This window comes from Myotis daubentonii, chromosome 20 (genome assembly GCF_963259705.1).
Source record: "Myotis daubentonii chromosome 20, mMyoDau2.1, whole genome shotgun sequence".
NCBI lineage: Eukaryota > Metazoa > Chordata > Mammalia > Chiroptera > Vespertilionidae > Myotis > Myotis daubentonii.
Genome location: NC_081859.1, coordinates 5,172,949 through 5,186,304, shown reverse-complemented (window position 1 = coordinate 5,186,304; position 13,356 = coordinate 5,172,949). Strand labels below are relative to the sequence as shown.

Genomic DNA, 13,356 nt, shown 5'->3' with positions numbered 1-13,356 from the left:
TGAAAATGTAAAATTTTCAACACATGGTATGTGGGCGCTAGCACTGCCCGCCCCACACAGACACACAACTGTCTCCTTGTCTAACCGCCAAGGCTGGTCCCCAGCACTTACAGCTGCTCCTCTCTCTTTCGACCGCATGCCCTACAACCACTGTGCCTCAGAGTGGGCACCACCCACTTTTCTAACCGCCACGGTGCTTACAGCAGCGCAGGGCACACAGCAGCCTTTCAAGCCAGTTTTTGAAAGAACTTTATTTACTAAGTTAAGATAAACATACACACCTGTCCATCTCAAAGATTATCCTTTTGCACAAAAGAAAATTCACCAGATAATTATGCTAAGGTAAAAGAATAAATGATCAGAACTTGGGAAAATGCTCTTTAAATAAAACTGTAAGTCGCCTTTCCTCTCCTAACTGCTCTGGGCTCTGGGTGGCATCGGCGCCACGTAAGCTCCCGACAGCAGGAGTCTGACTGCCCCGGAACCTAGAGCAGCGCTTGCAAGACCGGTGCCTGGCACCCCCAGGCTTTCACTAGAAACAGGTTGGATGAATCGATGTATGTTTAACACAACGGACTACTGAATACTGTTAGACGTTCCGCTTACTTCTTGGGGAGCTTCATCTTTTTCACCTTTTCCTCAGCATGTTCATCTGATATTCCCACGTGGCATCCTAATGCCAACAAGGTCCTGGAAAACAAAAGCAGAGCTAAGCACAGTCCTCCCCTGAGCCCGAGGGCTCAGCTCCTCCGGCGGATGGAAACGAGGGGTAACAGTCCTCCCGGATGCAGAGCACACGTGTTTCTAAAGACACTCATTTATTAATATGCTGTTCACTTCTGAGTAACGAGTAAGAGAGTGGAAACTGAAATGGCGCCAAAGGCAGATACCATACAGTCCCGCTAAGTCCCTTTCTCTAGCCCAGCAGTTCTCAACCTGTGGGTCGCGACCCCTTTGGCGGTCGAACGACCCTTTCACAGGGGTCGCCTAAGACCATCCTGCATATCAGATATTTACATTATGATTCATAACAGTAGCAACATTACAGTTATGAAGTAGCAACGAAAATAATTTGATGGTTGGGTCACAGCATGAGGAACTGTATTTAAAGGACCAGAAGGTTGAGAACCACTGATCTAGCCCCTTCCCCACTAAAAGCACCAACAGTTCCCAATTCTTCTGTCCTGCTAGAGCGTGTACTGCACTAAGGGAGACATGCGTGTGCATGTGCATGTGTGTGCACGCTGTATACACAGCAGACAGTTCTCTGCAATCTGCTATCTTGACTTTACAATTTCACTTTGAAATCCTGTCCTTTCTTTAAAGCTGGTTTATTTTTCAACAGCTTTGAAAGGTTCCATTAGCTGGACATGTCATGGTGGTTTTACCCAATGCTCTGCGCACAGCCTTTGGTTATTACAAACAGTGCTGCCAGGAACAGCCTCACGCATGCAACACATGCACTGTGTCCTTCATCGATAGGATCGACCCCTAGATGCGGAGTTACTGGATCACAGGGCACATACACTTTCAAGTTTAACCAGGTTGGCCAATGTCAATAGAAATGGTAACGATTTCCATTCCCACCAGCATTGCCTTTTCCCCAAGGTTATCAACCTGCTTGACCTTTGTCAATCGAGAGGTTTAGTTCCAGCCGGAATGAAAGGACTTAACACTCAACCCTTCCAGGGAGGCTGCGTGGGAGGGGAAGCCAAGAACTCACTTCAGGGTCTCAAGCGACATCTGCAGGTTGTAGTTGCGCTCCTGCTCCGGCAGCTTGGAGAACTCCACCAGACACGGGTGCTGCCTCTTGTTGTCATCTCTGACCTGAAACAGGACAGGAGGTGCATGGGACAGTCCCCCAGTCAGACACTGGCAGCGGCGCTCCAATCAGCAGTGGGGCATGAGGGGGAAGCAGACAGGAGGCCCAAATCCTTACTGGGTGTAGTGGCGACTCCGCTTTAATGCGGAATCATTTTTCCGTGTTTAGAGCCACACTGGTCAGAGACCCCATGAACCTGGCTGTCTGACATAAACTCTTCCGGGGGTCCCAGCCCTTCATCTCACCCACACACACTCCTTCCCACTGTCACGAATCACCCCACCACCTCAGCAAGATCGATTAGCATGATACAGGGTTTTTTATATATTAATAATCCTTGACAGTGTAGGCTAGAAATCAGACTACACTAAATCAAAGACTTTAGGGATGGATCAATGAGAAGGCTGGCCTGGATCACTGCGCTGGTAATTAAATATTAGTCTTCCTGGGGACCTACGTTACACAGGCCTTTGCTCCCGTGGGGGCCTCGATGACAGGCGTGTGCTGTCGGGGAACAGACTGCTCCATGGGAACATCCAAGCTCTGCAGATGCCACACGAGAGCACTTCCACCCACACTGGGCTCTCTCAGAACCTTTGAAAGCAACGCCTACTGTCCACCTGTGTTAACCTTGATTGGAAATGTAACCTGCAGCTTAAAGATGGGTAACTTTTCCACGGTCAAGGCAACTGAGCCATGCTTCAGTCAGCCTGCCCATCACGGCGCTCCCTCCCCAAACTGATGTGTAGGAAAAAAATCAGTCCATTCATTCACATCACCACACAGCAAGATGAGAGAAAACGTTGCATTCAGAAAGTTGCATTAACGGAATCTGTAGATAAATGGAAAACTCCGTACCGGGCCATACTGCCAGCCAAGTTCAATTTTATTCATAACCCAGAGCTCATGGATGTTTTCTGCCAGCTTTTCTCTTATCCTCTCCAGGTGGGGGGGCAACACGATCTAAAATTGAAAAAAGAAAAGAAAGCACACATTAGAAAAAATACAATACGACACAGCGCTAATTGTTCTCCCTGCAACTGGACTAAATAGAATTGCCTCATAAACCATTAAAATAAAGTAACTAGGTTCTAAGCCATCTATTATAACCTAGTGGTAAAAATATAACTAGTTATCTAAACATTCTTTAGGGAAATTTTGGGACCTTTTTTGGGAGGGTGGCAACTGAAGTTTCTAATTTATGAACCAAAGTTAGGAAGAAAGAAGATAGAGTTTGGTCGGGAAAACTGCCACAATGAAAGACGCCTTGCTGGATGGACCTGGGCTGCCCAGCAGAGCCTGCGTTATTTAGGAGAATCACACAAAGTCCTCACCCTGTCGTGGCCTCATCCACAGACTGGATGATGGCCACTCTGCCCAGACGGTGCACTGGCTCCATGAGCCAGTAAATATCTGACTGCAGTGATCTGTTTCCTCTTACCTCTTTATTGTCAGTGATTTCCAAATAGAATCTTTATAAAGAGTAAGTTTAATAACTTTTCTATAAAAAATACAAAATGATTTTCAAGGTGAGGTGTTGTGTCACCCACAACTAGTCCTTCAACAAGCAGAGCAGCACCTGGTCATGCCCAGATGAGCCAGGGTCTGCAGGGAGCAGCTCTCACCGCCTCCTCTCCCCAGAGCAATGGGGGTTACCCAGGTCCTCAAGGTCCCAGAGTAGCATCGGATCCCAGGAATTTCGACTGTAGAGCCCATGACTTGAATCTCTACCCAAGATAAATGTCAGTTAAGTCGTTTCAAAATAGTAAGTGTATCTAGATGGGAGAAGAAACAAAAACTCTACGTCTACCCTACGTAGGAAGTGCTCTCTAAAGTTAGTATGGGCTACCTAAGGCTGTGACCTTCACTGTGTTATAAAAGCAACGTAATGGCTTAGGACCACCCATAAAAATAAAACCGAGTAGAAGAGAAAATAGATACGTCAACATGGTAAAGTTCAGCATTATTTTATGAAACTTGCTTCAATCGCACATATAAATCATATTACTGAAAACATGCATTCCTGTGGGTGGCAGTCAGGAGTTGAGAGCCCTGCACATCAGAATGACCGCAGCACAGACGGTGCCAGCAGGCTGGCGGGTACCTGGCTGGTGTCCACGGGGACCGGCGTGAAGGCAGCTTGGGTCAGGGCAACTGTGGGGCCCAGCAGGTCCCGGGTGTAAGTTCTCTCTTGCTTGTACTCGCGGCTGTGTTCCACTTTCAGCTTTTCTTTTGGCAGCACAGCTTCGTAACAAGGAGCATAGCCCGGTGGGGGAAGGAATTTAAATTCTCCGTGTCTTCCTCCAAGCAGAAAGCGTACCCTGAAAAGGACATACATGATATTTCCATTTGCTGAAGAAAAATGTAACCTTATTTCTCATCCTTAGTCAAAAACCCAAAAAAAACTTACTAAAGAAAACTAAGGAAACTAAATAGAAGAAATTAAGTGGTATTTTTTACACAATGTTGTCCATTTCCCCTTAGGAAATAAAAAAAAAGGACTTGAAGTATTTCAGGACACTGGTTTGGGGGAGTTAGTGCATGGCTATGTGGACAAAGCCCCAGCCTCCCAGACCCCCTCTGGGGTGACTCGAGCCCCTTCCTGTAAGAACAGGCAGGTGCCGTGGGAGGGACGACCCTGAGTGGCAGACGCTAGGGGAGCAGGTGACGGCAGTGCAGTGTCCTGTGGAAGTGTGAGCAGGAGGGAAACAGACCACAGCACAGACATACTAACTTGATTCCTGCAGAGAAACTAACAACAGGAAAGAAGAGGCCATCGATGTTGAAGTTCTCAAACATCCCCTGAACAGGCTGTCCGTTAATTCGGAATGAGATGCTTGGGGCACTCAGATCTAAACAGCAGCTGATGACGTCATCGGTCCTCAGCAGGTGCTGGTTTGGCGAGCTCACGGTGCTGGCGATACAGCCTGTGAGGACACGAGGGAAGGGAACGTGAGTTTATCTCAGAGAATCGCCTTCCGAGCCGAAGGCAGAGGTCTGAGCGGCAGTGACATATCAGTGCACAGCACAAGAACAGAATAGAAGCTGGGACACATATAATATTATACCTTAAATCCTTTGTCAAAAAATTGTTGTTGTTTTTTTCAGAAGCTATGCCATGTTATGAAATGGAACTTCTACATAATCAAGAGATAAACTTTTAAATGGTGCCAACCAAAGCACATCCTTTTCATAAATTAGAGAACAGACTATTAGATGCCGGGGTCCAACCCCAGCGGGTCCAGGGGTCCCAAAGGTGTGGACGGAGTCGGCGAAGAAGGAATGTCACGGAGACAGCGTTCAGTTGATCAGCAGCCTAGCCAGGATCTCCAGCCCGGATCTCCAGAGAGGTTCTGCTTCGGATCTCCAGCAAGGTTCTGTAGCCATGTTCCCTCGCTAGGTTCTCCAGCCAGGTTCTGTCCAGGCTCTCCAGTCAGGTTCAGTGTCCAGGTTCCAGTCAGGTTCTCCTGCCAATCTCTGTAGTCAGGTTCAGTCCAGGATCCCTTGCCATGTTCTCCCGCTAGGCTCTGTCTCTAGGCTCCGAGGCCAGTCCCTCTCCAGGATCCTCCGGCATGCTCTCGCCAGCGAAGTTCTTCTGTCTCTAGGCTCCGTGTAGGTTCTGTCTTCTGAATTCTGTCTCCTGAGTTCTGAGTCTTTCTGTCTTGTTACAACTGTATTTATACCAGTTGATTCAATCCTATCAATCTCTATTACAAAGGTTAGGGCGTTTCTTATCTCCATTCCAGGGAGAAAAGATTATGTAGTTTAAGCATGATTGTTCATAGTTAAAGGGATTAATTACCCGCCTGGCACTTAGTTGAGGGGTTTTATTCCCTCCCTAACTTCAGGGGAAAATCCCTACCTGGGGATTCAACCTTTCTAGGAGAGGTGACCTTGGTTAAAACACAACGCCAAGAAGGTGAGCAAACATATAAAGAAAAGTATGCCATATATGCCAGGTCCCTTGAAACAGCAAGGATGGACCGGCTCCCGGCAATTAGATAGATAGATATAGATGATATAGATATAGATATAGATATAGATATAGATATAGATATAGATATAGATATAGATATAGATATAGATATAGATATAGATATCCTTGTTAATAATATACTCAACCAGCAAAGCTGAGAGTTGGTAGCTGGTGAAATGAACTATATACTTATTTGTAAACAGCCCCACATTTCTGAAACAAAGTGCCATGTGACATAAACTAATTCCTCACAATCTAGGTTATAAATCACAGATCCCTGAGGTTGAATTATCTACCAGGAAGTGACCTTAATTTATTTTTTCCAACCATTTTCCAGGGATTGTGTTTGGTCCTTTTTCTATGGGAAGCTAAAGCTTCCACATACCAATTAAAATAAGCAGGAAACAAATAAGGTTTTTGCAATTGATTCATGAATCAAAATGCTACTTTTTAAATACAGAAGTCTCCCTTTGTCTTAAATTCCACTTTCCATAGTTTCAGTTAAAAAGGGTAAACCAGTGCCTGAAAATAATAAATGGAAAATTCCAGACATAAACAATCATAAGTTTTAAATGCTGTGCTACTCTGAGCACCGTGATAAAATCCCAAGCCATCCACTCTTTCCCAACCAGGAAAAAAACCATCCCTGTGCCCAGCGTCTCTATGCTATATGCACTCCCCGCCATCAGTCACCAGCCGTCTCCTGCCAACTGTGGTGATATGGCAGCACTGTGTCCACGTCACCCTTATTGACTTGATCAGGGTCCTAAAGCGCAAGAGTAGGGAGGCTGGCAATTCGGATCTTCCAAAGAGAAGCCACAAAGTGCTTCCTTTAAGTGAAAAGGTTGTTTGTATAGGAGAACTATAGTTTATATAGGGGTTCAGTACTATCCGTGGTTTCAGGCATCCCCTGGGAGTCATGAACACATACCCAGTTGATAAGGGGGGTGACTGTACATTTTTTATAAATAATATAGTCCTTCGAAAATGTACTATAATGCTAAGTTTTCTTTTTTCCCTAGTGATTTTGCCTTTACTTACCACTCTCATTCATCATTTCAATGTTAAAGTTCTGAATAATAAATGGATCAAATAGAAGCATCAATTGCTTTCAGAAATGGGCAGCAAGGACAAAGGTTTCCTTCCAAAACACTGTGAAAGCAAACGACAGCACTCACCTGCCCAGAGGTGCAGGCCATCAAATCCATAGGAAAAGAGGTCGTCTCCAACGCCGTTCCCGCCCCACTCCTCGCCCCCTCCGGGGTAGGGAGAGTACCCTTCCGTGGACGCCCAGCCCACGCGCAGGTGGGTGGCTTCGGCCGTCACGAAGGGCTCTGTGTGGTCCACCATCAGTTCATAGTACCACTTCTTATACTGCGCAGAGCCTTCGCTGACGCCCAGGAAAATGTTGGGCCTCATGCTGTATCAGAGAGAACACACACAAGAACATCTGAGCCAACCTTTCACTGTCTAAATTGACGTCTCACTATTCCGAACATTCATCCTGCTCTTCAAAGATGCTAAACACACATTTCCTTAACTGCTGCAGCATCACCAAGACAGTCAGGGAGACGCACAGCGACGCCCGCCTCCCGGATAAGGCTCAGGGAACGGCGCTTGCTGCCAGGTTCCCTGGCAACGTCACTCAGGGGCTAACATTAGTCTCAACTGCTCATCAGCATGTTTTATTTCATTAACCATGTTTAAGATGAGTTGCGCAGTGTAGCTGACCTTTAGAATTAGCTGCGCTGTATTAACTCAGGACATGGAGACATCTTCCTAAGCTCTGTGTTAGCTGCAGTACGAGGCTGAGGCAGGCCACGCTGTTCGTGAAGGAACAAGGTGACCAACCAGCCTGGTTGTTCTCTGTGCCTCCCTGGGAACTGAGGAGTCGCTAGTTAGCTGTATTTAACTGCATTTCATGAGGGGTCTTGTGCCCTATATTACCACCAGGAGTCAGAGAAGGTCCAGGAAGCACCCTCATTAACAGTAAGTCTATTCTACAGAGAACCATGAAGGACGTCTTAAGTCAATCCTGTTTTAAAAACACAGTATCAAGTCTAACACCAAATCCACACATTTTTGTTTAAAACAGTGAAGTAGTATTCCCTGGAGTGGCTAGATTCACAGCATCACAGTTCTGACTATACCACAGGTAATGTCTTAACCATAAGGTGTACTTTTATTATTATCACTGTTACTATTTTGCATAAGGACAAGCTCAGTCTCTGGAGTGAGACCTGAGTTCCTGTCCAGTTCCCATATTTTAATTCATCTATAAATTGTGGATGCCAGCACCTGGAACACACACAGACAGGGCAGAGTGCAAGGGAAGTGCTCAGCATAGCAGCTGGCACCCAGCACTCAATGCTCGATACCTTGGAAGGTAGATCTACCTGCAAATGTAGTTTTATTGGTTATTTGTGGAACTTACTACATTTTGGACATTCTAATTCAATATTTTGATTATCCTTGGTGAACACTTCAAAGCTGGTATCGAAGGGCAGTGCTTTTAGTTGTATGTTAAGACATAAAGTAGGATTCTGTCCAGCTATTTCCTCTATTGCTGTTAGCCTGCTCCCGAGAGTCAGTGGTAACCCAACAACACGTTGGCCTGTGATAAATGCGTATTTCGCTCAGGTCATCTATTCTTATTATGCCATCTGATTGGTAGAAAACATTCCTATACTGCTATTAACTAAGGAAATTGATTTTTAAGCCCAATAAAATGAAGAGACCACCAGAGGTCTCAGCTGCAGAGCTAGCACATGAATTCCTTGGGTGGGCCACCAATCTGGAGACACTGTCTGTCTGAACGGACCTGCTGACGTGGTTCACCAGGCGTGTCTGCAGTAACAGGTCCCTTCCTGGCAGGAGATTGTCACAGATGAGATGCTGGTTGGAACGGACTGCCACCCCGTGGCAAACGCAGAGAGAGCACAAGACGTCCAGAACCTGCGCAGAGAAATCGCTGTCAGCTGACTCCAATCCCTTTCAGACCAAGTGTCAGCAGCAATGGCACCGATAGAAACACATTTCCTCCAGTCACGTCAACAGGACCGCGCTGTGGCCAGTCACCTAACCATCGTCCTCCATACACACCTGAGATCACTCTTCTCCCACTGACGCTGGGAATAAACACTGAACGATATTACCTGGCTATGTAATGCAACACCTGACACACCTTTTTAAAGTTATCTCATTTTAAAAATATGTTTAAAATGATTCCCGAATTCATTTTGGCCATTACAGGGCTCCCTTACCTTGTGATTTCTTCCATGCTTGTCTAAAAGTGAAATAATGGATTTAATATGCCCTTCTTTGATAATATTTAGAGCTTCTGGACTTTCTACTAACACACAGTGCAAAACTTCAAGAATACCTAAGATAAAAAAGAACGAGAAAATGTAAGAGTGACTTGTCCGCAACGATTAACGTCTCCCCTTGTCCGTAAGTGAGGAGTTCTTGAGTGGGGAAAGGCGGGATCTGGTCCCATGGCGCTTTCAGGGCTCGGTCTTTATAAATGCAAATGAGCCAGATAAGGTCAGACTGCTTTTCAGAAATAACCAAAACAGTACTGACACTGGCATCAGTCAGTAAACACGTGGCCTACCGAAAGGAAAACATTTCTATTGCGCTGAACCTCCGAGTGTGTTTTCATGTCTTAAAGGACATAAAGTAGGAGAATCATATCCCATCCGAGGAGGTACCGGGACACGTACCAGAAGAAGCTTCCAGTCTTTCCAGTCGGCTGACCAGCCAGTCGAGGGAGCCAGAAAACTGGGCACAGTTTTTACGATTTCCTCTAATTAGAGCCGCTGAAAAATAAAGAAGGATTTCTCATTTGTGTGATTTCCTAGTTCCAAACGCGACCAGTAATAGTGGCTCGAAAATGTTGGGTCAAGAAGAAAATACCTCTCCTTTATCTCTAAAGCAACACAAATACACACACACAATGGAGACGCCAGAAAAAGCACAGAGCTGGTAGCAGGGAAGGGGCCACCGGCGCTCACTAGAAGGGATTACTTTGAGGAGGTAACATTCACATTGGGAGCTGACAATGAAGGATAATGGAGAAGTCAGTGTCCTGGGAGTTCTCTCACTTGGGATCGAATACTCATTGCTTTTAATTAGCCTTGAGACTAAGTTATTGAATTTCTCTAGAGCTCAATTTCCTCACCCAAATAATGAAGAAGTTAAGAGCACATCAGTTTTCCTGAAAATAAACGCAGCACCGAATATGGGAGACAACTAGTAACTGTAACAGACAGCAGAGAGATGAGTTAGATGATATGGGGGGAGGGGAGCCAATAGGCAGTCACTCTGCAAACCTGTTCCCTGTATCTCTTCTTCCTATTTGGAGGCTCACATGCATTTCAAGGACCCGAGAACCCCGGCAGTAAAGCCACCTCTTCTCACTTTGCTTAACCTCATGGTCTCTGTACTCTGACAAAGAACCCGTCTTTTATGAAACTGCAGTGTGACCTTTAAGATCTCTTTCAGCCCAATGTGTATACTCAATGGAAAACTTTCCATGTTTCAAAGTCATTCAATTCTTCCAAAATACATCTGGTAACTAAGGACGCCCTCTACTGTCTTTCCCACACAGTCAGCTGTGGCATCAATGCTAACAGGAAGCCAGAGGGAACCCTTTCAGATATAAATCCAAAACTCTTTTACAAAAGTGGGATTTACAAATCATATTCAGAAATACGTTAGCAACATTAGTCAAGCTGGGCTTATTCCTCCATTGAGACAGAAATGTGTTAGAAATCTGTTAATATCTCCATACCCTCCAAAATGTATATATTCCCACCAAAAACTCAGTGAAACAATTCCTACTGAAGTTATGAGTGTGTGTCTGTGTGCATGTGCGTGTGCACTGGGTGTTTCACAGATAAACGGACTGTGTGAATTATAACTCAGCAAATTAATTAAGAAGTCACTTAAGTGAGTTTCTAAAGTTATGGGGAAATATCAGAGAAATACAAGGAAGTTCATCACTGTTTATAACAGCCAAACACTGGGACTCACTGAGGTGGACTGTGATGACGACGCATCTCTCAGTGGGCACGTACAGCCACCAGAACTGACGCAAGTTCACAGTTCCCGCAAAAAACTGCCCACGGTGCAGACGGCAGGAAAACAGGCCATAAAGGAATGTTGATAGTATGATTCCAGTTTGGTGATGTAAGTGTATAAGCTCAAAATAAGTACATGCAGAGCATGGAGAAACTGTATTTTAGAGTCTTTCTCGAGAATATGAGCTGCCCTTGAGGGAAATACATCCTGTTCGTGCCTGGGAGAGGAAGGAGACCGTGAGGAACGCAGTGAGCACGGAGCTGCTCTCCATGTGTGGAAAGGGGGGTTTTCTTATTCCAAACAGGAGGGAAGATGGACGGAGCTAGGCAGGGAAAGGGTCATAAATCCTGTTATAAAATCACAGCTGCTCCATCAGCACGGCAGTGTGTGTGCACCTGTGAGGAGGCGATGGTCCGTGGTCAAGATGTCTGTCCCTAGAAAAACACAGGTGACAAGGAAGGAGCATGGAAGTGACCAGATAACCCCCAGGAAGCACAGACACACAGGGAGCCTTGAGCCGTCTTAGTCCATGAACTTGGACATGGAGGAGGGCCACAGCATCCACAATCAGCGAGAACTCGTGTTTCTATCTTGATCTTCCAATTCTGTTTTTCAAGGAAGGACATAACGGGGAAGGAGTCACAGACCCGTGGCTGTGAGGGGGAGGGCTCTAGGCCACGTCTGCTCTGCTACCAAAGGCCACCTCATGGGAGTCTCTTCAATGTGTGTGTCTATTATATGATGGACATTTGAAGTGGACACCTGAGCTTGCTCCCTGCCTTCTCTGGAATCGCACCTGTCTGGCAGGCAGGCCAAGGCGTGGCCCGGTTCCCAGGGTGGGTCAAAGCCGGGATCAGACAAAGCCGGGCATCCTGCCAGAGTGAGCAGGTCAGGAAGGGCACGGACACCATCTGGGCTGATGAGTGGAACAGCAGGCTCCTTCTTCGAGAGCATTTCCAAGGGCAGCCCTGCCACTTCTCCATGTCCGAGAGGCCACTTCCGGCGCTGAGCGCTGACTGCAGCCACCAAGGCCGTCCAGGGGAGCCAGCCCTGGAGGCGGCTGACCCCTCGGAGGGCAGGGCAGACAGAAGCTGGTCTGGATGCTGCGAGAGACACTGCTTCCCACCCACTGCAGATGCCCTGTTTTGCAAGCCCATGGCCGCCCTTGGGAAGGGCAAAATCTCAGACCCTTGACAAGCGACGGCAGAAGCTGCAGTAATCACCCGGACCAAAAGCGATGCAGCCCTGTGTCTGCACAGGGCCACGAGGAATGCAGTGTAAACCATGGCCTGTGTCACCTACTGTTCCTCAAGTGTCCCTGGACCCTCCCAGGCAGGTCCCAGAACGGTGAGAGGAAGGGGCTGGGAGATCCCTGACAGGGGGAGAGTGGGTAACGGGCTTTGTGGGACTCTCTTCAGAAGCCAAAGCCAATATCTGAGGCTCATCACCCAGAGGCCCCCACCCACAAACACACCCTGGACCTTTACCAGAGGCAAAGCCACAGCTCTGGCCACGCTTCACCGAGATGATTCAACAGCAAGCATCACTGCACGCAGTGCAGCTCGGGTAAAAACTAACAGCTTCAATAGGAAGCAAGAACTAAAACGGCTGTGAGTGCCCTGTGATCATTTTCAATAGACACAGCAGTTGCCTTGAAAACCCAGCCATCCTTCTTACCCAGCAACTCATACAGGGAATTCAGAATGGACTTCCAGGACTCCCCCGCCTCTCTGCCAGCGACCTCGGCAAAGTGGGCGGCGCTGCTGTAGACGTGCAGCCGGTCCACGCACTGGAGCACGAGGCTGATCATCCCCTGCGAGGACAGAGAAACCGCCGTCAGAAACATCGGGTCTGCTCACACCCGAAATGCAAAGTGGTTTCAAAAATGGAAAGCCTGGCTGATGGTGAGCCTCTCAGTCGTTAAGAAAACTGAGGTCCCTTATTCGCAGGACAAGCAGCAACACCTGCATGACAAACAAAATGGAATGAGGGCTGCTTGCCTAGTGGCCGATCGATAGTTCAGCTTGGGGGCCCTTGCTGAGGCTCTAGGACAGCCGGTCCTGGCATTTGGACCCTCCCATGTGGTCCTGCTACTATTCTGTCTGTAAATTATGGCACTTCCGCTCTTTTGGCAGCAGAACTTTCGTGAAATAAAACCATACACGGAAACTCAATATGAGCAAAAGAAAGCAGTGGGGTCGCTGTGTCCTGGTAGGGGCCTGGTACTTTGCCGAGTGACCCTCTCCTGGGCAGCCTCTGTCCCAACACAAGCTCCCTGTGCTCCTGGGGCAGCTCCCAGGAGCTGGAAGAACCTGCATTCACTTAGACACCTGAAGAGCCTGTTTTGACATAAGTAACACGAAGCAAGAAGAGTGCAGTGAATGACCAACGTGAAGCGAAGGCTGAGGAGATAGTAACACACGGTCCTTTGCCAGGGGCGGTGAGGAGAGGAGTTCCCTAGACACTGGCAGAAATG

At 47.2% G+C, this 13,356-nt stretch overlaps 1 protein-coding gene across 2 annotated transcripts in view; it reads right to left on the bottom strand.

Moving 5' to 3' along the window:
- RYR2 (ryanodine receptor 2) overlaps nt 1-13,356 on the bottom strand; it is a 193,241-nt gene that overhangs the window by 117,330 nt on the left and 62,555 nt on the right. For both annotated transcript variants that reach the window (XM_059677752.1, XM_059677753.1), the window contains exons 15-24: nt 12,558-12,693; nt 9,521-9,616; nt 9,062-9,180; nt 8,620-8,753; nt 6,977-7,218; nt 4,557-4,749; nt 3,927-4,143; nt 2,681-2,785; nt 1,724-1,827; nt 607-690 (exon numbers count right to left, since the gene is read on the bottom strand). In XM_059677752.1, the coding sequence (XP_059533735.1) occupies nt 607-690; nt 1,724-1,827; nt 2,681-2,785; nt 3,927-4,143; nt 4,557-4,749; nt 6,977-7,218; nt 8,620-8,753; nt 9,062-9,180; nt 9,521-9,616; nt 12,558-12,693 (1,430 nt within the window). The remainder of the gene's footprint in view (nt 1-606; nt 691-1,723; nt 1,828-2,680; nt 2,786-3,926; nt 4,144-4,556; nt 4,750-6,976; nt 7,219-8,619; nt 8,754-9,061; nt 9,181-9,520; nt 9,617-12,557; nt 12,694-13,356) is intronic.